This window comes from Pezoporus wallicus, unplaced genomic scaffold (assembly GCF_028554395.1).
Source record: "Pezoporus wallicus isolate ANWC-B61680 ecotype Strahan unplaced genomic scaffold, APGP_CSIRO_Pwel_v1 contig_7731, whole genome shotgun sequence".
Classification (NCBI taxonomy): Eukaryota; Metazoa; Chordata; class Aves; order Psittaciformes; family Psittacidae; genus Pezoporus; species Pezoporus wallicus.
Window position 1 is genome coordinate 50,530 of NW_026635361.1, and position 22,640 is coordinate 73,169.

At 54.2% G+C, this 22,640-nt stretch overlaps 1 protein-coding gene across 5 annotated transcripts in view; it reads right to left on the reverse strand.

The window, feature by feature from the left end:
* Window positions 1-430: 430 nt before the first annotated feature.
* Window positions 431-22,640, reverse strand: part of CPEB1 (cytoplasmic polyadenylation element binding protein 1) — a 38,529-nt gene continuing 16,319 nt past the window's right edge. For 4 of the 5 annotated variants that reach the window (XM_057420587.1, XM_057420571.1, XM_057420603.1 and 1 more), the window contains 9 exons: window positions 8,799-9,025; window positions 7,104-7,353; window positions 6,830-6,943; window positions 6,628-6,732; window positions 5,420-5,556; window positions 4,090-4,288; window positions 2,463-2,557; window positions 2,210-2,290; window positions 431-1,774 (listed from right to left, as the gene is read on the reverse strand). In XM_057420587.1, coding sequence (XP_057276570.1) covers window positions 1,664-1,774; window positions 2,210-2,290; window positions 2,463-2,557; window positions 4,090-4,288; window positions 5,420-5,556; window positions 6,628-6,732; window positions 6,830-6,943; window positions 7,104-7,353; window positions 8,799-9,025 — 1,319 coding nt within the window. In that variant the 3' untranslated portion in view covers window positions 431-1,663. The remainder of the gene's footprint in view (window positions 1,775-2,209; window positions 2,291-2,462; window positions 2,558-4,089; window positions 4,289-5,419; window positions 5,557-6,627; window positions 6,733-6,829; window positions 6,944-7,103; window positions 7,354-8,798; window positions 9,026-22,640) is intronic. The other variant, XM_057420579.1, reaches the window with a different exon arrangement.

A 22,640-nucleotide genomic window follows, 5' to 3' on the forward strand; every position in this document is an offset into this window, starting at 1 on the left:
GCGGCTCCAGCTCTGGCAGCGAGGAGGGAAAGTAGGAGGAAGGCAGCGAGGAGCAGTCTGAGGACAAGGAGGAGGAAGAAAAAAAAGAGGCTGAAGAGAAAGGAGAAGGAAGGCTCCCAGAAGGTAGCCCCTGGGAAACCCCTACCTGCCCTGAGCCAGGCTTTCCCAAATCACCTACAGCATCCATACATGTCCCCCAGCAAGGGCCAAAGACCGCGCAGGGTTCCCACCCCTGGTGCACCCAAGGAGGACAACAAAGGTGGATTTTTTTTTGCTGCAACGTGTTTATTATGTGCCAAAAACTACACCACAGCTTACTCCACGCGTCTGTAGGAGAGTGCAGTCTTGCCTGCGTATACTACAATGAGGTAGAGACTTCACACACAGCTTCACAAAACCCCACAAAGAGCAGCTGGGATATGCAACAATGCAACATCAGCTCAGCAGGAAAAGAGAAAACAAAACCAAAAACACAACGGAAGAGGGAGAAATTATGACACTGGTTCTTTGGCACACAGCTTCCAATAGAGGGGAAAGTAAAAAACATAATAAATCAAAATCATAATGAAAGGGTCAAATCCCAGCAGCAGCAGCAGCATTTCAGTCGACTGCACCTTAACTCCGTACATTTCGTCAAGGAAGGGAAAAAGAACTCGTCCCCTCTAAGAGAAAGGGCTCATGCGAACCTCCATCCGTGCTCCGACACGCAGCCCTTGTGTAGCTCGGTACAAAAGAAAAAGGTTTAAGTCCTGTGACTTGGTGTGATTAAAAACCTCTATCAACCCCCCGTAAGTGCAACTTAAAAAAAGTGCAACAAACTATTTAAAACTATATACAGCAGCTCAGAGATCCGTTATCCGGTCCAGTTTCAAACCCCAAAAAGAAAGGAACACAAAAACCAAGCCTGTCCTGTTGCAAACCCCTCGATTCACAACCTTCCGCCAGCAGCCCCCAGACACAAATTGCAATAATGTTAAAAGCTGCCAGGAAAGAAAAAAATCTCTCATTTCAAACGACTTAAAAACTGTTTTTAAGAGTGTAAAAAGGAACTGGTAAAAACCCTCGAGCGTAAAATATGAAATATGATTTGGTTTTAAATGAAGAGCAAAGTCTCCTTGTTGTTACAGTAAAAAACGCCAGCTGAACATCCAGTTTATGCCGTTCAGGTGGGGGTTAAATGAATGGAAAGGCACTGTATGGCAACTGCAAAGAAATGGAGCCAATGAGACCTGCATCATCACCACCGGTATTGCAAGGAATGTAAAAAAGCGCCTTTAATAAATAAAAATCCTCGGAGAAGGCGGGAACACCTCCGCAACACGTGGCCCTTGGAATTAGGTTGCTTTTTTTTTTTTGCTTCTCATCAGCAAACTAGGAACCAAAGTCTGGGAACTGCAGAATCACTTGAGGGGCGCTTCTCCCCCTCAAAAACACCCCCAAACAAACCCCAACAAAATTCACTGTGCATTAGTGCAGAAACAAAAAGACCAGCAAGTGCAAACATGAATGTAAGATTATTGGTTTCTCCCCCCCTCCCCGTTAGTCCTCAGGAAGCACGTTCCCAGCCTGGGTCTGGCACCAGCATCGTGCGCTCTCCGCTCGGCGGGTTAACAAAGGACTTTCTCCTGCGCCTGCGGCGGCCCCCGAGGCCCCGGCGGCCCCTTTAGCTGGAGTCTCTGTTCTTCTGGTTGCGCATCAGCGGGCGGTGGTGACGCAGGACCTCCATGGAGTGCTGCCAGTGCCAGCAGGAGCGGCAGAAGTACTTGAAGCAGATCTGGGGGTAGAGCAGAGGGGCAGCGTCCTAGGGCTGGGAAATGGCACCATCCCGCTGGCGAAGCGGCATCACCCTCCTACCCTCCCTGGTTTTGCAGCCCTCATCTTTGAGGCAGAGGGAGGGAATTCTGGCCACCGAGATCCCAGTGTGACCCTTTTTAAACGGGTTTGACAATGGGGATCTGTGCACTTGCAGGCGGCTGCTGCCTGGCTCACAGTACCCCTGCTGCCAGCTCCCATCCTGACTCCATGAGAAGCCACTGGACCCTGGCGAAGCTCCTTTGCCAGAGGTCAGCCAGAGTCCCCTGGGACCAAATGCAGGGTGATGGCACTTCCAGCTCATCACAGTAGCAGCACCACCCCATGGGACCTCCTCCTCCTCAAGGAACACACCCATTCCCCCAGAAGTGCAGTAGCTGAGCAGGAAAAGCCTCACCTGGTCTCTGCAGAAGAAGGGGCCGGGCTGGGTGCTGCAGACTTGGCACATGGAGTCCTCCAGGTATGGGTCAATCTGAACCTGCAGCAGGAGAACCAGGCAGCGGGCATGAAGCAGTGCTGGGGGCACCCCAAATCCTCACAGCACCCTTCACTGCTGCCTCCATGGGCAGGCTCTGTGGGTCACAGTGCTCCCAGGCCCAGCACCCACCCCACAGACACAGCTCCACAGATGCTCCATCAGCCCCACTCACCTTCTTAGTAAACTTGGTGGTTTTGATCTCTACGAACGCAGCGGTCACAGCCTTCAGGTAACTGCGCTGGTTGTTGAAGGTGACACGGCCAGACCCTGCAAGACAGACCGACCATGAGTGTTAGACTGACCTGGCACTTGTGACAGGAGCTGGTGGAGGCTGGGGGGAGCTACTGCTCCACAGTGCCCAGTCACCTGCGGCTTCCAAGGGAGACCACATCCAAAGCCTCACGGCTTCGCCTGCCTCCTTCCCCAGGCAGCCACAGCAGCACAGCAGGGAGCTGAGAGGAGCAAAGCTTCTCCACGAACACCTCTGGGCTGCTGTGACCCGAGCTTGCAGGCTTCAGCGGCCGGGCAGCAGTGGGAGGCTCGGGGGCAGTGCAGCAGCAGCAGGAGGCTCCACACCTGCACCTGAAGGAAGCCGGGGCCCAGACAGCTCAGCAGCTTTAAGCCTCCCACTCATCACCAGCCTGGCGCTTCGCAGCTTCCCTCCCTGCCAGTCAGCAGCATTCCTGCACCACTCGCTTCCAGCCAAGTTTTGTTAAGCTCCAGGAAAGCATACCCATGCTTACCTATGTGTTTTAGTGTAAGGGAAGCTCTGGCTGTTACACTACCCAGACTGTCAGCAGACAGCTAAAACCAGAGCAAAGCCTTACGCAGGACTCATCTACTCCTCTCCTGCAGCACCACAAGGCTGGAGGGCCCAGGGCCAGCTCAGCATCACTGCTGTGAACAAGGGGATCTTTTTTTCAGTGGGATCAAGTCCACCTCCTTAGCAGGACCTCCAAAAGCTGTCTGGGCAACTGCCATCAGGGGCAGATCTCACCCACCTGAAGGAGCACCCTGAGCTCTGCATGAAGCTCCGTGTTAAGTCCTGCTCTAGGAGCCCACAGTACCAGCACAGGGCAGGTTAGAGTGCAGGACTTCATCCATGACTATCCCAAGGATCTACTTAGCCTCACGCATCCAACCCCCTAGGACTGCCCTCCCCCAGAGCCACTTCAGTGGCAATGCACTGCAGCACCATGGCACATCCAAAACCCAAGCCTTGACCTGAAAAGCCTGAAAGGACAGCGATGAGCAGACAGCAGCTCTGCAAACTCCAACATTGCTCCTGCCTGGCAGCACACGGGAGACTCACCATGACACCGAGGGCCTTGTCTCCACTGTGTGTGAACACTTGCAGGGACAGTGACTGCAGCCCTGCCCTGGGCAGCCTGTTCCAATGCCTGAGCACTCTTTGGAGAAGGAATTGTTCCTCAGAGCCTTCTAAATTTCCCCTGGTGCAGTTTCCTCTTAATCACTTATCTGTGAGAAGAGTTTGTCTTTCTCCCACTGCTCTCACTCTCATTTCTACTGGAGAACTGCCTGGGGGCAGTGAGGCAATGATCTAAGAGCTTCCAGTTCCCAGGAGTGTTGGCTTTGCTGGCCCTCCCAAGCCTCATCTTACCTCCCCATGGCTGGCAGGCAAGGAGCATTGCCTCTGGAAGAGGCTGGCTAGAAGTCTGCTCCTAGAGCGAGCACTGGTAGAGCCTGGCACCCTGGGCAGTCTTTCCCACTGAAGGGCCAAGAGGCTTGCTGCAGCCTCCTCAGAGCATACCATGGGTGACAGTGGGATCCCCACTTACCGATGGGGTACTTGTGCTTGTCCGTGTCGATGCCAGCGTAGACCACCCCTCCGAACAGGTCGTACATGACGGCCGCCAGCGCCTCCGCGTTGAGCATCCCGTGCAGAGCCCCCACAAACACCGTCTTGCTGGGGTCAAGCCGCTGCGATGGGCTGCGCACAAAGTTGCTGTCTGCCAGCACCCACGGGATCACCTGCACCTGCAGCCACACACAGCAGCTGGGGTCAGCCAAGGGCCTGCACACTGCCCTGCCCCACCGCACCTCAGCTGAGGGGAGCGGTCAGCCCAGGCCCTTGGGCTTGACCCCGACCTCCAAGTGTCACTACTGCTGCTCAGTGCCTATGTCCAGAGCTCTGGAGCTCCAGTTTTCCTCCAAACGCCTGCAAGAGTGCACAGAACCGAACAGCCACACTGCTCCACTTCCAGCCAAATGGGAGCCCAAAGCCCTGGTCCCTCAGGGCTGGCAGCCAGGATACAATCCATGTACAAGTGGATTCCTCCTGCTGTCTGTAGCCTCCGTTTACAGCCCAGTGAGATGCCTCCCAGCACAGAAAACCACGGCTAATTTCAACAGGAGTTTCCATATGCAAAGCAGCTGATACAGGATAAACTTCTATGAGCCCTAGATCACCAAGCATGAAAGCACTGCCAACAGCCACACACCAGGAGAGCTTCTGAAGCACAAGGAGTTTGTGCCTGCCTAGGTAAGAGCTGAATCTCAATCCTTTAACTCACAAGTTTACACAGCTGTACCCCATCTACAGCTACATTCTCCCTTCACCAGGAGGCTGAGCCCAGCCCCAGCACCTCCACAGGTCAGGCATCCACAACCACACTGGGGAGAGGCTGCAATGTCAGCTGTGGATCCAAAATACCTGCCTGTAGTGAGCACAAGAGCCATTCATTCTGCAAGCATGGGAGATCTAGCAGAGCACTAAGGGGATCAAAGTTTGTCCCTGCAAGGAAAGGTGTGCTGAAAGCAGCATGAAGCAGAAAAATTCCTGTTCCTGTGCTCCTTTCCAGCTGCACGAAGCCACTTGGCTTCATGAAGCCAGGGTCTGCCACAGATCCAGGAGACCCGTGCCACAGTTCTGGACACAAGCTGTTGTGAAGGTCACAAACACTGACCTGACACTTCCCTCCTTGCCCACATCCAGCCGCCCTACAGGAACACATCAGTTAAAGAGAGCCAAGAGCCAGTTGACTTCTGCTGCTCTTTTTTAGCCCTGCTTTCCCAGAGCATAGCAACACTGCCCATCCCCTTGTCTCCAAGGATCTCATCAGCATCTCCTGCTGTCATCTGCAGAGTGACTCTCACAGGTCTGCTCACCTCTTTGCAGCGCATCCTACGGCTGGACATCTTGAAGTAGTATTCAGAGAGCCCATCGGGGCTTAACAAGTCCTGGGAGCATGCCTGGAGGAGAGCACGCACAGATTTCTCCGACTCAAACACCAGGTAGACGTATCCTTTTAGAGGTAAAGGGAAAGAAGCAGTTGTTAGAACTGGAGCAGATGAGAAAGATCATCCCTGTTTGCAGACACCCTCAAAAAATCACTCTCAGATGCCAAAGGATCTGCACTGTATGTTCCTTGCTATTCACAAGCCCTTCTAGGGGAGGGCGATTTGCAGTCCCTCCACACACGACCCACCCAAGATGCCCAGAGCTCAGCCAAGCTCAGAAATAGCCCAAACCCAGCACAAAGGGGCAGGCTGTCCACATCCAGTGCCATGTGGACCACTGTCCATCCTCCCTGCCACATCTAGATGGGACAAGTGGGCACCACCAGCCAGGCCACAGTGTGGTCTGCAGGGAAACAGACTTTGCTTCAATGCTCCATCCCTGGCAGTGTTCAAGACCAGGTTGGACGAAGCCTTGGGTGAGATGGTTTAAGTGTGAGGTGTCCCTGCCCATGGCAGGGGGGGTTGGAACTCTGTGATCTTAAGGTCCTTTCCAACCCTAACTATTCTATGATTCTATGATACTTATGATGTCTTGGCCCAGAAATACAAGTTCAGGGCTTCAAAATCACTTCCTACAGCACCAGCACTCTGCACCTCACACTGTGCTAGTAACTGAATGAGGCCACCAGGCACCACCGAGCCTACAAACTAGTTGCTCCTCACTGAGGAACTCATCACTGCTTACACAACACATCAGCCCAGCTACCTCAGGCACAAGGACACCCCAGGCACTGCTCAGCTCACCAGTCCCTGAGCTGCCAGCTCACTGCAGACACACGACTGGATTCAAGGATGCATGTGCTGGCAGCAAGCACCCAGGGCGAGCCAGACCCTCATGGGACTCCAGAAGCACCAGAGAGGGCTCCCCCCACCCCACACTCTGCCCAGCCCTGCTAGGGACAGGGAGGGGGACACCAGGTTCAAGGTGACAGTGCTCTGGTGCTCACCCAAGTGAGTGTGGGACATTTACCCTAGGGTGCTCTGTACCATCCAGTCACCAGCATGCAGCCGTACCAGCCCAGATCCGTGCTGTAACATAGCATGGGAAAAAAGTAACCCTACCGTGTCGCTATTACCTTTAGGCATATTACCTTTGGGAGGGCAGCGTGGGTGTTTGCCATCCTTACCAGGCCACTCCACACTCAGGGAGCCAAACACACGGAAGGTGTTGATCAGTCCAGCTACAGACAGAAGGAGAGGAGTCAATATCCCAGAAAAGGCTCCACCCCACACCCTCCCGGAGGCAAAACTCACAGCGCAGGGCCAGGGGCTGCTCACCTTCCGTAATGTCCCACGGGACTCCTCCCAGGAACACTTTGCAGGAGTAAACGGGGTTCTTGTAGTTTCGGGGAGGCAGCTGCCCACTCCAGGTACAGGTTGCTTCATTCACAGCTTGGACAAGCACCAACAACACTCAGTACAGGACCATTTACTTTGCTCTCCCATAGTTCTCCAAGCAAATCCCCATGTTTCACAGCCATAGGCTCGGCAGAGCTGCAGCAGCAGGAGGCAGCTGCCACTGAAGCCTGCTGAGACCCATCATCCAACTTACCTGCTGCTTGCCTGTGAAGCCTAGCTTCTCTTTCAATACTGAAGGGGTCTTCTGGAGAGTCCAGAAGATCCCAGGAAGGCCACGCTGATGCTCCAGGCCATCTTTTCGATGCACTGGCTGGGGAGGAGGTTACTGCAGCCAGAGCAGCTTGATCTTGATCCAGCTGGGACCCTACTCCCATCTTTAGGGGGTCTCTTGACACCCCACTGAGGGGCAGGAAAGGTAGAGGGGGGGAGATCCGAAGGCTTGACTGCAAGAGAAAAATCCACATTAAGACCCAGCTTTGAGTAACATGACATAATACTGGAGGACATGTGCCACACTGGGCCCTGCCCTCACCTGCAATTCCTGGTCACCTAATGGCAATTCCTGGTCATCCAAGACCCTCTGAGATGTGGCAGCAGCAGGAAATCAGCCCTCTCACTGCCCCAGCAGCCTGACAGGACCATGGTTTCCTGGAAAGGGCCTAACCCTGAAGCCATTTCCCACCCAACCCATGAGCAGCAGCAGGGACCTGGAGCAGGAGGCACCCTGCAGCCCACCAAGCCACCAGCTACTCCCTGCCTGTGCAGCCTCTAGGACAGCTGCCAGCCCCAGTGAGCACTGAGGCACCCCAGGAGGAGCCTTGTGCACCACTGAAGGCCCTGCCTGCAGGACATTCTGGAAGCAGCCAGCAGGCACTCACCCTGTGCAGAGCAGCTCCCAGCCCAGGGCTCAGCTGCCTGCAGAGCCAACTGTTCCAGGCTGAACATGCCTCCCCAGGTGGATGGAGCAGAAGCAAGGATTAATGAGCCAGCAGGGATGGGAGATGCTGTGCAGCTCAGAGTGCCATCCCATGACAAGGGAGACCTGACCTTATGAACAAGGCCAGCACAAAGCCCAGCTGCCTCACACTGCCTGCCATCACCAGAGTCCCTGCTCCAGACTCCAACCCTCTAGGAGAATCCACATCAAGACAACAATGTCCTTCCTGCCTTGTGGGGGTCAAGGCCACAGCTACACCACAGCAGAGCCAGGAGCAGCTTGTCCCTGGCTGTGGCCTCAGATCCTGAGAATGAGCCCTGCAGCAGCAGTCAGAGCTAGCTGGGGCCACTGTGACACAGACCCAGCAGCACAGACTGGGGCAGCAACACAGACACTCACTAGCTTCCAAATTTAGCTGTGCTGTAAGGAATGGGAGCAGGCTAGACCCAGTTTGCTCTAGAAGCAGCTGCCCAGAGATGAAGTGCAGTCAGCAAATGAGAAGGGCAATGAAAGGCAGGGACAGGAGCTCCTGAGAAATCCAGGCTGGAGCCTGGAGGCATCTGTGCCACTCAACCACCTCCCTGCTGGGACCAGGACACAGACACCCCACTGCCACACAGAAGCTCAAGCACTCAGACCCCTCTGGGAGCTACTTCAACCCCTTGGGGCTGCAAGCACAAAGCTAAAAGGCCAAAACATTATTCAGACCAAAATTATACAAGGATATTGCTAATTTGTACTGCAGGAAGGGCCACATGAGCAGCCCTTCTTCCAAACCCTGGGCTGCAGAAGCTTGCTGTGTCTGTGTGGGCATGACAAGCTCTTCGAAGTACTCTTTTCCCCTCCTGAGTAGGCAGGGCTGTGCCTTGCAGCCCCTCCAGCTCTCCCATGCTCCCCAGAAACACGACAAGACACCAGGAATCAGAGAGTGGGTGCAAGACCCAAACTTACAATCAAGTCTGAGAGGTGGTCCGAGCCAGAGCTGAAGCCACTGGTGTCCGAGTCCGAGGGGCTGCTGGAGCGGGAGTCCAGGAGGGAGCGGGAGTCCAGGCGGGAATTCCTCAGCGTTGGTGTGGAAAACTTTTCTGACAGGTCAGAGCCAATGGGGTCCAGAGGCAGGAAACCCAACGGGGGCTTCCCCAGGACATTCCCCAGAGGGTTACTCAGCATGCTGAGAACTGCAATAGAAACACAGCCCATCAGCACTGCAGCATGACACACCTCCTGCCTTCCCTCCCAGCTCCTGTGGCAGCAGCCCAGGAGGGCACTGAGCTCCTCTCAGCCCATAGCCAGCAGCACGTGTGGCAGGAACCAGCCCTCCACACAGCTCCAGCCAGGCTGCATTCTTTGCCACCAGCTGCAGCCAGCAGCAGCAGCCCAGTGTGGTGACAGACAAAAGCATGGGTTACTCTCCCAAGGCTGAGATCAGCCAGAAGATCTGATGTCATCTGGGAAGAGAATGACAGCCCCCATGTCCTGGTTATGGACCTCATGCAGGTGCTCCACACAGGCCGCTCCACCAAGCCTGCGTTGTTAGGGGAGCAGGCTGGGCCCCAGCGGTGCAGATGCCCATGCAGCTGTAGCAAGGGGGGCACAGAGCAGGCCCATGGCCAGTCTCTGCTGCACAGGCTGAGAGGAACAAGGCCTGGCCCATGAGCAGGCATGTGAGCTTCCACAGCAGGCCACCACACACCAACCCCAAGAGGAGCTGCTCCAGGCAGACAGCAGTGTGCCAGCCTAGCCTGCTGACAAAGGACACACTTCCCAGTCAGCAGCAGCACCATCCCCAGGCCACGCTCACAACAAGCCTGTCTGGTCAGGCCCCTGCCCCAGAGCAGGCAGACAGGCGCACACCAGGCTGCTTCCCTCATGCAGCAGCTTTTCCTCCCACTGAGGAACCAAAGCAAGCAAATTCCTTCTTGCAAACAGAGCTGTCCCTGTGCATGGAGCACCGGGCCACCGAAGGGTCAAAGTCCCACCCTGCTCCATAGGGCAGTAGTGTGGGATCAGCTGCCACCCAGAAGGGGAGGGAACACAGGGCAGACTCAGCCACACTGCATCCCACAGGGGCATGACACCAGCCAGCTCTATTCAAAAGGAGCAAGTCTCAGCAAGCTGAATGTGTCCCCAAACCAAATGGGAAGAGCAAAGCATTCAGAAATGGTTTTAATTATTCAGAGGCTGCAAAACAAGGCAGCTCACCCTGTAGCTTTCAGTTTTCAGCAAAGCAAGTTTGGGATCCACTTGATATCCTCCAGACCCATCCTAGCCCATCCAGCTATGACCACAGGGTTTACAACCAAGGTTTTCAGTAGCTCTTGAGCAGAAGAGCATTAACAATCCAAGACACTGCCCAAACCAGGTGAGTAAAAAAATGCCACCATACTCAACTGCTCTGCCAGACACCAGCACCACCTCAGCGCCAGCACCAGAGAAAGCTGTCACACACACCCACCAAAGCCAGGTGCTGGGACAGACCCATCCCAAGCCACATTATCCAGTGGCACACCTGCTGGGGAGCCAGCATCTCCAGCCTCACAAGACATCAGAAACCCCACAGACATGGAGGTGGATCCTTTACTTGAAGGATCTACCTCAACCTGAGGCAGAGCTGCAGGAGCAGCAGCAACAGTCACAGCATCTCCCCACTTACACAGCATTATCCTTGCGAGTTCTCCCTACAGAGGCACAGATACATTCTGGCTACTGCACAGGTCTATGAACTCACCTCTGACGGCACTGTGAACAGACCTCAGGCCCTTTGAGTATCTGCTTGGCTCTCCCAGCAGCAGCCCCTGTGCTTACAGCCAGCCCAGTGCCACAAAGCACTTGCTGGGCAGCGGTACTTACCCCGGACAGAGCTGGGGCAGCAGCAGCCCCACCAGCAGTGGTGGGCAGCAGAGAGAACACTGCAGCAGCAGCTAGAGCTGGCGAGGAGGCTGTTCCGTTCCTTTCCTCCCCTCCCAGTCCCAGCCCAGGGCAGAGCATCTCCCAGCCCAGGCAAGCTGCTCTACGCTGGTTTGGCCACTTCCCCGAAGCCACGTGATTTGTTTAAAAATACAGCCAGTGCATTGTTCAAGGGAGACAGATGAATGTGTGAAACGGGCTCAAAAATCTGATTATTCACTAAACAGCACAAGAGTCAAAGCAAAGCAGCTGCTCCCACAGCCCAAACCTTGCTGCCAACACACACTCCAGCACTGACACCCTCCTCAGCCACTGAGCACGGTGGGTTTGTAACACCCTGTGCTGACCCCGTGCACGCAGCACTGACAGATCTGGAGCAGGGAATGTCATGCAGATTGCTAACAGTCAATGCTGTCCTGCACCTCACCTCCTGGTTATCAGAGATGCAGGACCAGAACTCCATTTGGGATGTGGGGATGCATAAGAAAGAACTCGGGGGCTCATCAGGAGCTCCCAAAGGCATTACAGGGTCCATCAGCTTTGCATCATTGATTCCACCCTCATCTCTGCCACCACTCCAGCTTGCTACAGCCACCAATTACACATTTGCTCCCAGTATTGCACAGCTCTCACCGCACCTAGAAAACCAGTAAGGCTAGTACAAGTGCATTCAAGCAGCAGGATTACTGGCCTTTGAAGGGATCTGCTGTCTGGGCATCCGAGTGTCAGCATCAAGCAAAAACCTGCCAGCTACAACTGACCCACTCCTAACCTGCTGTTAATGCAGATGGACCTCATCCACCCCAGAAGGATGCTGCACAGGTGCTCGGTCACAGAGCTCACGGAGACCCCCCCACATCACCTCAGTGGGTCTGACTTTGCTTCACTCAGCACCTACAGCCACTCACAGGGACACTGGGAGGAAAAGCCATGAGCCACACTCAGTTTCCTCCTCTCCACTTGCACAGCAAGGACCCCTTAAGCCTAGCTTTGCAGGCAGCCTCAGAAACACCTGCAGGAGAAGCCAGATCTTAGTTCTCACTCCCCAGCCCAAAGGCATCCAGCTTTAACCCATAGAATCCCCATGGATTGGGGTGCAAGAGCCTCTCAAAGTTGCCCACCTAAAACAAGCCCTCAAGCCATCAGGGCTGGTTAGTAAAACCACAGCTCTTGTAGGGAAGCTGGCCTTGTCTCCCCTCCCAAGCAGACAGCTCCAAGGGAAAAAAAAAATACTCCCAGTGCACACACAAGATGCATCAGCAATTTCTGGTGCCAAAAGCATCCCTGAAGATACCAGAGGAACATCAGACTAAACCCAACTCCCTCAGTGCAAACAAAGTACTTTCCACATCTTGGGGGGAAGTTTTAAGTGAAGGGTCACCACTGTTCCCATTCAGGCACTCCCACAGCAGCTGGAGCATAGCTGGTTGCAGAGAGCTTCTGGAACTTTCCCTGCCTCCACCCAGAGCTGCAAGCGAGGCACATGCCAATGCTCCTTTGCAGGGGACAGCAGAAAGGCAGCTTTTAATAGAAACTCAGCTCTGACTTTTGCCTCACTGCTGCAGCTTTAATGCCTGGATTTGGAGCCAGTGTGCTCCATCTTGGAGCATGTCAGCCAAATGCTGACAGATTTAAGAGCTCTGTGGAGCAGGCTCGATCCTAGTGTGGCGCTCGTCCAGCTCGCAGGCACTCAGGTCATTCCATGGAGCCCCACAAACCACTCCTCCTCCTTAGAATTTACTAGGAAAAGCTCAACTATCAGCACAGTGCTGCTGTAATGTGTGCCCTTCATTCCTGCATTATTCCAGGATGCTTAAACACACCTAGGGGAGCACATGCAAGCATCTTGGACCCATCGCACCCAAGCCAGACGCTTCACATTGCGGTACACAGCTACAGTGAGCCCACAGCATGGGCTTCACAGCCTGGCTTGTTCCTACTCTTCAGGCCAACTCCATCCCACAGATCCCAAGTTATCTTTTAAATCCACTTACCAACCACTGAGCTACTGGGCTCATAGGGCCACAAGCTGGTTTGGGTGGAAGGGAGCTTAAAGCTCATTCAGTTCCAACCCCTTCCACAGGCAGGGACACCTTCCACTAGAGCAGCTTGCTCCAAGCCCCTGTGTCCAACCTGGCCTTGAACACTGCCAGGGATGGGGCAGCCACAGCTTCTCTGGGCACCCTGTGCCAGCGCCTCAGCACCCTCACAGGGAAGAGCTTCTGCCTAAGAGCTCATCTCAGTCTCCCCTCGGGCAGGTTAAAGCCATTCCCCTTGGCCTGTCCCTACATCCCTTGTCCCAGGCCCCTCTCCAGGTTTCCTGCAGCCCTTCAGGCACTGGAGCTGCTCTCAGGTCTCCCCTTCAGGAGCCTTCTCTTCTCCAGGCTGCCCCAGCCCAGCTCTCTCAGCCTGGCTCCAGAGCAGAGCTGCTCCAGCCCTCACAGCATCTTGTCCTCTAGGGTCTCTCCAACAGCTCCACATCCTTGTTCACCACAAATTTAGCTCCACATGCATTTCACAGCACACACCTTTGGAAAGGCACCCCAACAGAAAGGTGTCCAACCAGGCCCAGAACAGCTTTTATTCTTCCATGTGCTGGTTAGATTTGCAATTTCAGACTTCCAGCACCTGCTCAGGACCATGCAGCTTCCTGGCCTGTGCTGCCATTCACAGACACTTCAGAACTAGACCTTCCAGGTAACACTGACCAAGTCAATTTTAGAAGAGATGGGAGTAAAGATGAGCCCTAAGGAGCTGCGCTTACAGATGCTGACAGCTCAAGGAAGGGCTCTGGGTAAATAAACCGCCTTCCCATTCTGCTGATGACAAATGATGCTTTAATGCCTTTAATAAGACCTTAAGAAAAACACCATATGGAGCATCCACTGCATTTACTCCTGACAGCTGTAGTTAACAGAAAGAGCTCTGCAACCATTCAGCTGTCCTCTGAACAAGTACTTGTGCTTTAGCTTGGGCCTGCAGGGCACCACCGAACAGAACAAGCCAGCAGCACATCAGCAGAGCGGCACCGATGGCTCTTCCCTCCTTAGCATGACAGTTTTAGCCAAGTTACCTGGAAACGGAGTCTTGCAAGAAAACCTCTCAACTAACACTTGTCCAGGGCCTTCTGCTCAAGTTCTTCCCCACACAAAGAACACCAGTGGACACCCATTACAGACTCCTCACAAGCCTGAAGGTGCATGTAACTATGCAGGACACAAGTTACAGCACACCAGGCCCCAGGTTCTTACACTGCCACAGCATGTGGCATGTCTGGCCCCTACCTGCTCAAGATGCAGGTAGTTCCTCACTGCATCCAGCAGTGGCGCTGAGTGCTGGATGAGCACAGGCACACACTTCCTGAAGTCACCCTCTGAAGAGGTGTTCCAGCCCTTAAAAGCTGCAGGACTGGAGAAAAAAAAAAAAAAGCCTATGGAGAAGTGACCAGCAGGCCTACAATGCCAAAGGCTTCAGAGGGTCACTTTTGCTGGCTGGCACCACCAGCAAGGTTTGACAGAGACATTTCCATCTCCAGAGAGGAGGTGACTCAGTGCAGGACGGATGGCAGACTTTCAGAACACCCCCCTTCATCCACCAGCTACTGCTTACACTGAAAGCCCACCCTTCTGCCCTCATCTCCTAGCATAGGCAAGGACAGATGAACAGGAAAGCTCTTAGCAAGAGAAGCAGGGCAGAAGAGATGGGTTTCAGTGCCACATGCTTCTGCCTCCACTCATGACACACGCTGTGCCCAGAGGCTGTGGAGCCAGAGGCACATTCAGGACAGGGCAGCAGGGCTGGGAAGCAGCGTGACCAAGGCCCTAGAGACCAAACACAGGGCAGTTTCTTTTGTCATTTGTCAAATAAGCCCACAAAGAGTAAAGGCTGTGTCCTGAACAATGGCCTGCTGCAGCTCCAGAGAAACAGCTTGTCTGCAGTTTCTGCCACCAGCCAGGCCCCACTGTGGTGGGGTGGGAGCAGGCTGAATGGCTTTAGTCAGCCAAAAAGCAGCACCTCCTCCAGACACTAAGCAACTTGATGGCAAGAGAAGCATTTGCCTCTCTGAAAGGCACATGGGCACCTTAACCACCTCCTCCATCTTCAATTTACATCCCTGTAGTTCCAGCAGGGACACAAACAAGCTGCCAGAGTGAGCTTCCCCCATCACACAGCAGCACCAAGCTCCCACTCACTGCAGGGGAAGGGGCAAGTGAGGCAAGTGATGCTCCAGGCTAATCCTAAGTGAAGTTTCAGCACTTCATGGGCCCTCTCACTGCCAGGAGGAGCCAGCAAGCCCTGGGAGCACCAACAGAACCAAGCCCAGCAGAAGCTGCCACCACAGACACAGGGCTGCAGCACACAGGACAGGAGTGGGCTTTGCTCAGCACATTATTTCCCACTCTATTTGCTCCTCAAAGGGAGCTGCAGCCTCTTATAGGTTCACAAAAAAACCCAGGGAAAAGCTGCAGCAAGGCAAGTGGCACAAAAATTTCTTCCTCTTAAGTGGAGCAGCCACAGGACAGGGCCCAGAGATGGAAGTGACCCTGTCCTTGGTCCCTGAGAGCTCAGAGCAGCACAGACACCTCAAGAGGTCCTGCCCAGCTCCAATCCTCCCCATTTGATTATTATACTCATTACTCCATTGAAAAAACAAGTCAGTGCTGGTGTAAAGACACCTGAAATCCCAGGCACACATCCTCTCCAGAGCTGTACATCACAAGTCTCAATCATCTTGAACCATCTGCCAACTTTCAAGACCAGCAGCTCCCAGAGCTGCATATGTGCTCAAACCAGCAGCAGCCACCATCTAAATAGTAACTCCAGCACAGCCCTTTCTGTTTCTGAACTACCCAAGAGGAACCTCTGCCCTGCCAGATCCTTCATCTGGGGCAGAGAAGAACTGAGGATATTCAGGCAGCTATTTCTGGTTTGTTAACAAGGGGGCAGGGGAATAGAAAAAGGCAGCATGATCCCACAGCTCAACCACAGAATTGGAGTCAGGACACCTGAGGGCTATTCTTGGCTCTGGCACCACAATGGTAAGTCACTTCCCCAGTACGCCCTGAAAAATGGAACCAGAGCTAGGAACAGCTTCTTGCACTAACATTGAAAGCATAAGTCCTTCTCCTGTGTCAACCAAGACATGGATGGCAACAAACCTCACAGCTTCCTGAGGCAGGCATTTACTGCTGTGTTCTGGGAAGGGAAAACAGAAGCCCAAGGTAAATATAACAACAGTCAAGACAGCTAAAACATGAGGCAGGATTGGAAGTGTGCAGGTGATTACATTCACTAAGCAGACTGCCACAGCAGAGCTCAGCACATTGAAACGCAGCAGGTTTTAACTGCATCAGTCCCAGGAAGATTTAAACCCCAACATATTCAGGTCGAATCCTGCACAACATTGAGCTTTGCAAGCTTCAGGAACAAACACCTCTATATTTAAGCATCAAACTCCTCTCCATTTCCTGCTGGAAGCCCAAGGTGGCAGCTCCACAACAAATGTGACCGTACGTGCTAACAAGGGTGACTCATTTGTACCATTCGGCTGCATCCACGTTTGTGGGTGCCAGTCATTCAGGGCACCACCCTTAGAGGAAAAGGATGCTCTTTGGGGGATCAACAGGAGCAGGCTGTTGGCCATACCCCACTGGGCAAGGCAGGCCAGCTAAAGACAGGCTTTAGTCCCAAATGCATGCAACCTTTGAAAAAAGGCACAAAAGCCTCTCTGAGGCCTTCAGCTGGCAAAAGGCCACTCGCTGTTGCTAGAGCAGCACACCCTGCACCACCAGTGATGCTAACAGATTCCCAGTTCCCACAACTGCATGCCTCAGGTACAGCATGACAGCTTTAGGGGTTTGCTTCACCTTCCCTCTGCACTCCTGGAGAGGAAAAGCCCAAGCCAGAGGGGCAAGGAGGGGAGTTGGGCCCTTCTCCAGGGCCATGTCACACAGAAGCTGGCTGCTGCTGTGTCAGAGCAGACCTGAGGCTGGCAGCAGCAGCACAGACATCACCTGTGAATCAGCTCTTTTGCCAGCACTTAAGGGACACACAGGATCTATCTTCTCAGAGATACGTGGTGCTGCTGGAATTGCCACCCCTGCCCTCAGCCTGTGCTCCCAGGAAGGCTGTTAGCTGAGGTGAGGACCACAACACCCTTTGGCAGCAGATCATTCCACTTTGAGTAGGAGGTTGAACTTCAGGAGGTCCTTTCCAACTTAATTCCTCTATCACCCTGAAGACAGCCTGTCAAGAACACTGCCAAGGGCCTAGGCTATCCTCTTACAGCAGTCCCCACACAAGTCAGCCAGAGGCATTTCAGCTGTACACAGGGCAAACAGTCACCACAATGACAGGTCATCCCACAACACCAGCTCCACAGCCTGGTTGCCACAGTGACACCAGGGACAAAGTAAAGTCTACAGCAGGAACATATGGATGTTGGACACTCAGGGTCTGTCTCACTGGAGCTGGGGAAGGGGAGGAGCAGCATCACTCCTACCTTCTGCTGCAGGCAGCCCCCACACACTGAGAGAGCAGCTCCAGAAGCTGCTGTGTGAAGTCCAGGCAGGTCCCTCCCTGGCTCCAAGTGGAAGCACAGAGACCTGCACATGCTGTGTTGCTGGTCATGAAGGCACTGAGCACACTCGGGACCTCTTCTAGAGAGCTACCACATTACTACTGCAGCAGACAGCACCTTTTCCATCCACATGCACAGCAAGCAGACACTCCATCTGCTCTTAAGCAGGTAGTGGTGCAATGGCTGGAAGAAAACACCACTCACCATTTCAGTGGCACCATCCTAGGAATCAATCTTACCCCAGGCCAGAGCTTGCACACAGCTAAACCACCAATAGCAATCACAAAGGGAAAGAAAGACTAAGCTAGAGCCACCCAAGAGCAGCTCTGACGCTCTTCTCAGAGGAGAGCTGCTTGTTCCAGCTCACTCAGGATCCAGCCCATGCTCCAGACCACAGCTGGAGCCAAGAGCTCAGAGGCAGCTCTATAGGCCTCAAGTGTATTTGCAGATGGCAACACCACCAGGCAGTGGAGCACCACTTGCATGTCTATGAAGGGAGCAGATCTGCCACTGCTGGAGTGTTTTCCTCATCACACCAACAGTTCCAAACAGCATCAGAGGCTTGAGAAGCCTGTGCCTTCCTTGCACTCACACTCATATGCTGTTACCTCCAGAGAGCACACAGGCAGCAACAGCAGCCCCTCAGGGTGCTCCAGAGGCTGCAACAGAACATCTTTCCTAGCAGAATCCAAGGGGAGGGGTTTGGGTGCCTGCTCCTGCAAGCACAAGAGGCTGCCCTGACCCACTTCAGCTGGAGCTGGATACAAGCAGAGATGCTGGTTCAGTTCCTGTGCCAGTTACTGCAGCTTGTTTCACAGCATCAGCCCAAATAAAAATAAATCTGTTCAGAAGCTGCTCGAATGGAAGCTTTAAGAGGGGGATTAAGAGCAACTTATTTGATACATATTTGATTCTGGTAAGAACCACACAGTCTGAAGCTGTTCAGCGCTGGCTGCTTTCTACACCGCAGCACACAGAGCATGAGCAGCCCGTGTTGAAACATGCTCAAGAAACAAGTGCCCATTCAGCAGCCACACCAAGCACAGCCTCAGGAAAGCCCTACAAGAGCTAAGAGTGCATGGGGCAAGCTTTTAGTAAGGCTGTTTCAGGTACTCCTGAAGTACAGCCACCAAGACAATAACCATGCAAGTCAAGCCAGCTCCCAACTTTGCTCCCTTACAGCATTATTATAACAACCCCTCAAAAGGCACCACCACACTTGTGCCTTCACCAAGCCCTGAGCAGTAAGCTGGCTGCTCCAGCAGGACCAGGGCATACACACAGCTCTCAGGAAAGCCTGTGCTCCTCTCAAGGCAATAAGGTACACCAAGAACAAAGGGAATTCAGGAACACACACACCCCCCACAGGTCTTCGGCTGGCAAGAGGTGGTCTGGCCTCCTCTCTGCAGCCACGCTGCCAGCAGCATGAAAGAACCTTTTACTGAGTTTTCCAGGCAGGCTCAGGCTTATCTCCGAGCCTCACTCAGGATGAAGGGCTCACTCCTGGACCTGAAGCTCCACTTTCACTAGAAAGGGAAAAAAATCCCTGGATGCTCAGGGGACAGTCTGGAGTTACCCAGATGCTGAGCTCTCCTCTACCAGCATAAACCTCCAAAACCTCCCTCTAGCACAAGGATTTTCTTGCAGCCAAGCAGGAATACACAGGAGCAGAGGGCACACCCAAGCAGTCATTGAAGCCGCTTGTCCAAGAGACTGCAGGTAAAAGAGCAGGGAGAGATGAGACACGCAGAGGGGCACAAAGCAGAGCTCTATGGAGCAGGCACTTGGCTCCATGGTGAATTAGCCCAGCAGCAAATCAAACACCCAGGGATCTGGGGGACTTCCCTCACTGACCCTTTACCCCTCCAGGGCCTTCCTCAAGCCTTGCAGCTCAGCACTCAAGCCAGCAGCTCAAGGAAGGCCAGTGACTGCTGTGTTGTACTTATCAGCATCAACCCCCAGCCTGATCAGCACCTCCCACTGGAGGGGTTCTCAGGTGCCTGCCACCACACACAGCACTCCTGAGGACAGCCTGAGCACAGCCCTCCCTGCAGTAGCAGCTCGAGTCCCTCCCGCTGTCACAGAGAAGAAAGGCTGGGAGGCCACGACAACAGCCACACACCCCTCTGTAACAGCTCTCCCCTTTTATCCTTCAGAGGGGCTTTTGCCTTGAAGGTTTCAGAGTGATTAGCACTTGGCATTGCCTGGCAGGTAGCTGAGGCTTCCCACACCCTGCCTGTAGTTCCAGCCTGGCACATTTTCAGCAGCTACACATCATCAATGCGCTCAAGCTGATTGCAGAAACAAGTTGCTCTGAGAAACACAAGAGCCAGGGGCTAGAAAGTCAGCAGGAGCATTTCCCCAGCACCAGTGACTGGAGCTGTAACCTTGCAGGATAGAGAATGAGACAGCAGCCGCCAGCGGAGAGGGCATGAAGGAGGCTGGAGCTGCAGTCTCAAGAGCAGATCCAAGGAAAAGCTCTGATCTGTTGCTGCATCAGCAACTTCAGGGTCACACAACAAGCAGAGACACACACAGTAAGGTGGTCCATCCAACACCATCAGGAAGCGCTCAGCTGCCCAGGCTGGGTGCCTGGAGAGGCCAATGATCTCTTCAGAGGAGGAGCTGATCCTTTTGAAAACCCCCTTGCTGGTTGGCATTGCAAACCCAGTGTTAACAGACTGCTTTTAGGATGATTTCCCAGTGGGAAAGTCTGCTGTCCCACATAGGGACAGCCTCCCAATGTAGGGCAGGACAGACCAGCCAGACCAAGCAGTTGGCACACAGCTAGAAACCAGCCAGGGAGGCACAAAATCTGCACACAGATCTGCCTGTGTCCTGCTGTCACCTGTTCTCCAGGCAAAAACTGGATCAAGACCCCATTTCCTCATGCTCCTTGAGGAGCAGGGCAGGGAAGGTAAAGGATACCATCAAGGGCAGTCCCGTCTCACTGCCTCTAACCCTCCTTGCCTCTGCAGTGCAATGACTTGAAGGTTTAAGCACATGCATCTGCCTATATGAGGCTACTTTAAAGAAGGGGAAACACTGCCTCAAGAAATACACCTAGGGATGGCCGGACTGGAAGTGGTCAAGGCCAGTTTCCTGCAAAAGCCCCTCCCTGGGCCACACAGCAGGTTTCTGGGACTTGAAGTATTTCCAGCCTGGCAGATCTAGTGGCAGCAGTGGGTTTGAGATGCCTTCCCTGCTATGAGACAGCAGTTCAATCCTACAGCCAATAAATGCAGGCAGCTCGAGCCTGCAGCAGATGCCTCCTCCCAGAAAGGCTCCCTCCAGACACCAGCCTTAGGGACTGGCAGCGCATCTGGCACGCTCAAGGGCGAAGGACACGTCCTCCATGTGCTACAGCACTGGACCCAGAAGGAAAACTTGCACCAATAACCTTGTCTGGGTGCAAGGAGCCCTTTGGGAAGTGGGGATGTGGGCAGGATCAGAGCATACAAACCACTCCAGCCTCCTTCAGCATGGCCCTGCCAGCAGCAGGCACCTGATCCCACTGCACCAAGCTGCACAGTGACACAGCCCCAGGAGCACAAGGTGACACCAGGAAGGTTTGCAGCCAAAGGTCCTTCCCAGGCCGAGACAGCTCCGTGCTGGAGGGACTGTGCAGAGAGGCCCCAGCTCATCAGTACTGGAGAACAGGCACTGCAGGGGACCACATCAGCAATATTTTTAGCCTGATTGTTCAGGGTTTTTTTGCATTTCCACCCTTCCAGCCACCTCCCCGTGGGTCTGCGCAGCTGAGTCACTGCTGGAACCTTCCAAACGCTTGGGTGCCAGCAGCACAACAGCTCTTCCTGGCAGTGCCACCCCTCCCCAGCCCTGCAACAGCCCAGCACTGACACAGCCTCACCTGCTCTTGGGGCACCCCAAGGGAGACCCCAGCCCTGAGGCTCCCAGGCCTCAGCACTAGGCAGCAGGAGCAACCGGACACAGCAGTATCCTTTCCATGTCCTCCTTGTTTCCACCACAGGACTGCCAGGCCACCTGCAAGCATCAGCATCTGCCAGCTCATCCATCTGTACAGCTGTCAGTCACAGAAACACTTCTCTGCCACCCCAAAAGGACATTTCACAGCCTTTCAGAAGACATACAGGAGCCCCCTCCCCAGGGGCTTTTCACTGCCACTCTGGGCCCTTGCAAAGGAGGAAAGATGAAGCTCTGCAGACACAGGAGGTGTGGGCCAGCTGAAGCAGTACCACAGTGCTGCACAGGTATCAGTCCTCCACTCCAGCCAGCAAATGCCATCCCCACAGCTCTGCAAACAGGGGAGTAACAGGAGCCCAGACCAAGAAGCACCTTTGGGAAAGGAGAGTGGGACTGAGACAGAGCACTGTGTCAGAACCGTAATACCCCCAGCCACATGGCACAACCCTCTGCAGAGCTGCTGAAGGCCAAAGGCTCCTCTGTGGAAGCAGCACAGCTGCCTTTGGGCTGGTTCTACACCCCAGCCATCCCCCCTTCGTGCACCAAGGGGAATACCAGAAGTAGTGAGAAAATAGGCCTCTCCACACAGTATTGGGTGCCATATTCCAGAAGCCATTACCATGCGCTGTCATAAACACTCACTGGGTGCAGACCACCTGAGCCCAGGGCAGTGCCAGAGGTTAGATCCTTTCCACCACCGGCCTCTGCGGCAGCAGGAGCTCCAGCATGAGGCACTGCAGTCAGCAGGGGCACCCAACACCACATACACCCTCAGAGAGCAGATAGGTTGCCAGAGCACCTTCAAATCAGCTCCAAATCCATCTCCCTCCCGAAATCAGAAGCCCCTCCCACCCAGATAGTGACACCTCCACCACAGTCCTCTTGGCCCCACCAGCCAGGCCATGACATGCAAAGGCTGCCCCAGGCTTGTGTGAGCACCTCCTGCTTGCCTGAGCACTGCAGACATAGCCCTGCCTCTGCCAAGGCAGCCTGGCAGGATCCTTCCCAGGAGAACAGAGGCAGCAGGTCAGGTTGGGCTGGGACACCCGCACAGAGCGGTCACCTGTGTGTGCAGCAGCCCCTGCTCTGCAGCACTATTGTGCAGAGGCCAGGTGTCGTGAGCAGCAGCAGCACCATTCCATGGGGATGTTGGCTAGGGGGCTCTTCACAGTAAAGATCCTGTAACAGAGGTTCAGTGCCCCATAGTCTGCTAACCACCATGTGCACCAGAGTGAACAGCTCTAAGGCACCTGGCAAGCCTACTGCACACTAATAACTTTCATTTCTCCCTACTCTACCAAGGTTTTGGCTGGCAACTAAAGCAGGACAGGTACTGAGCATATGGTATTACCTGGCTCATT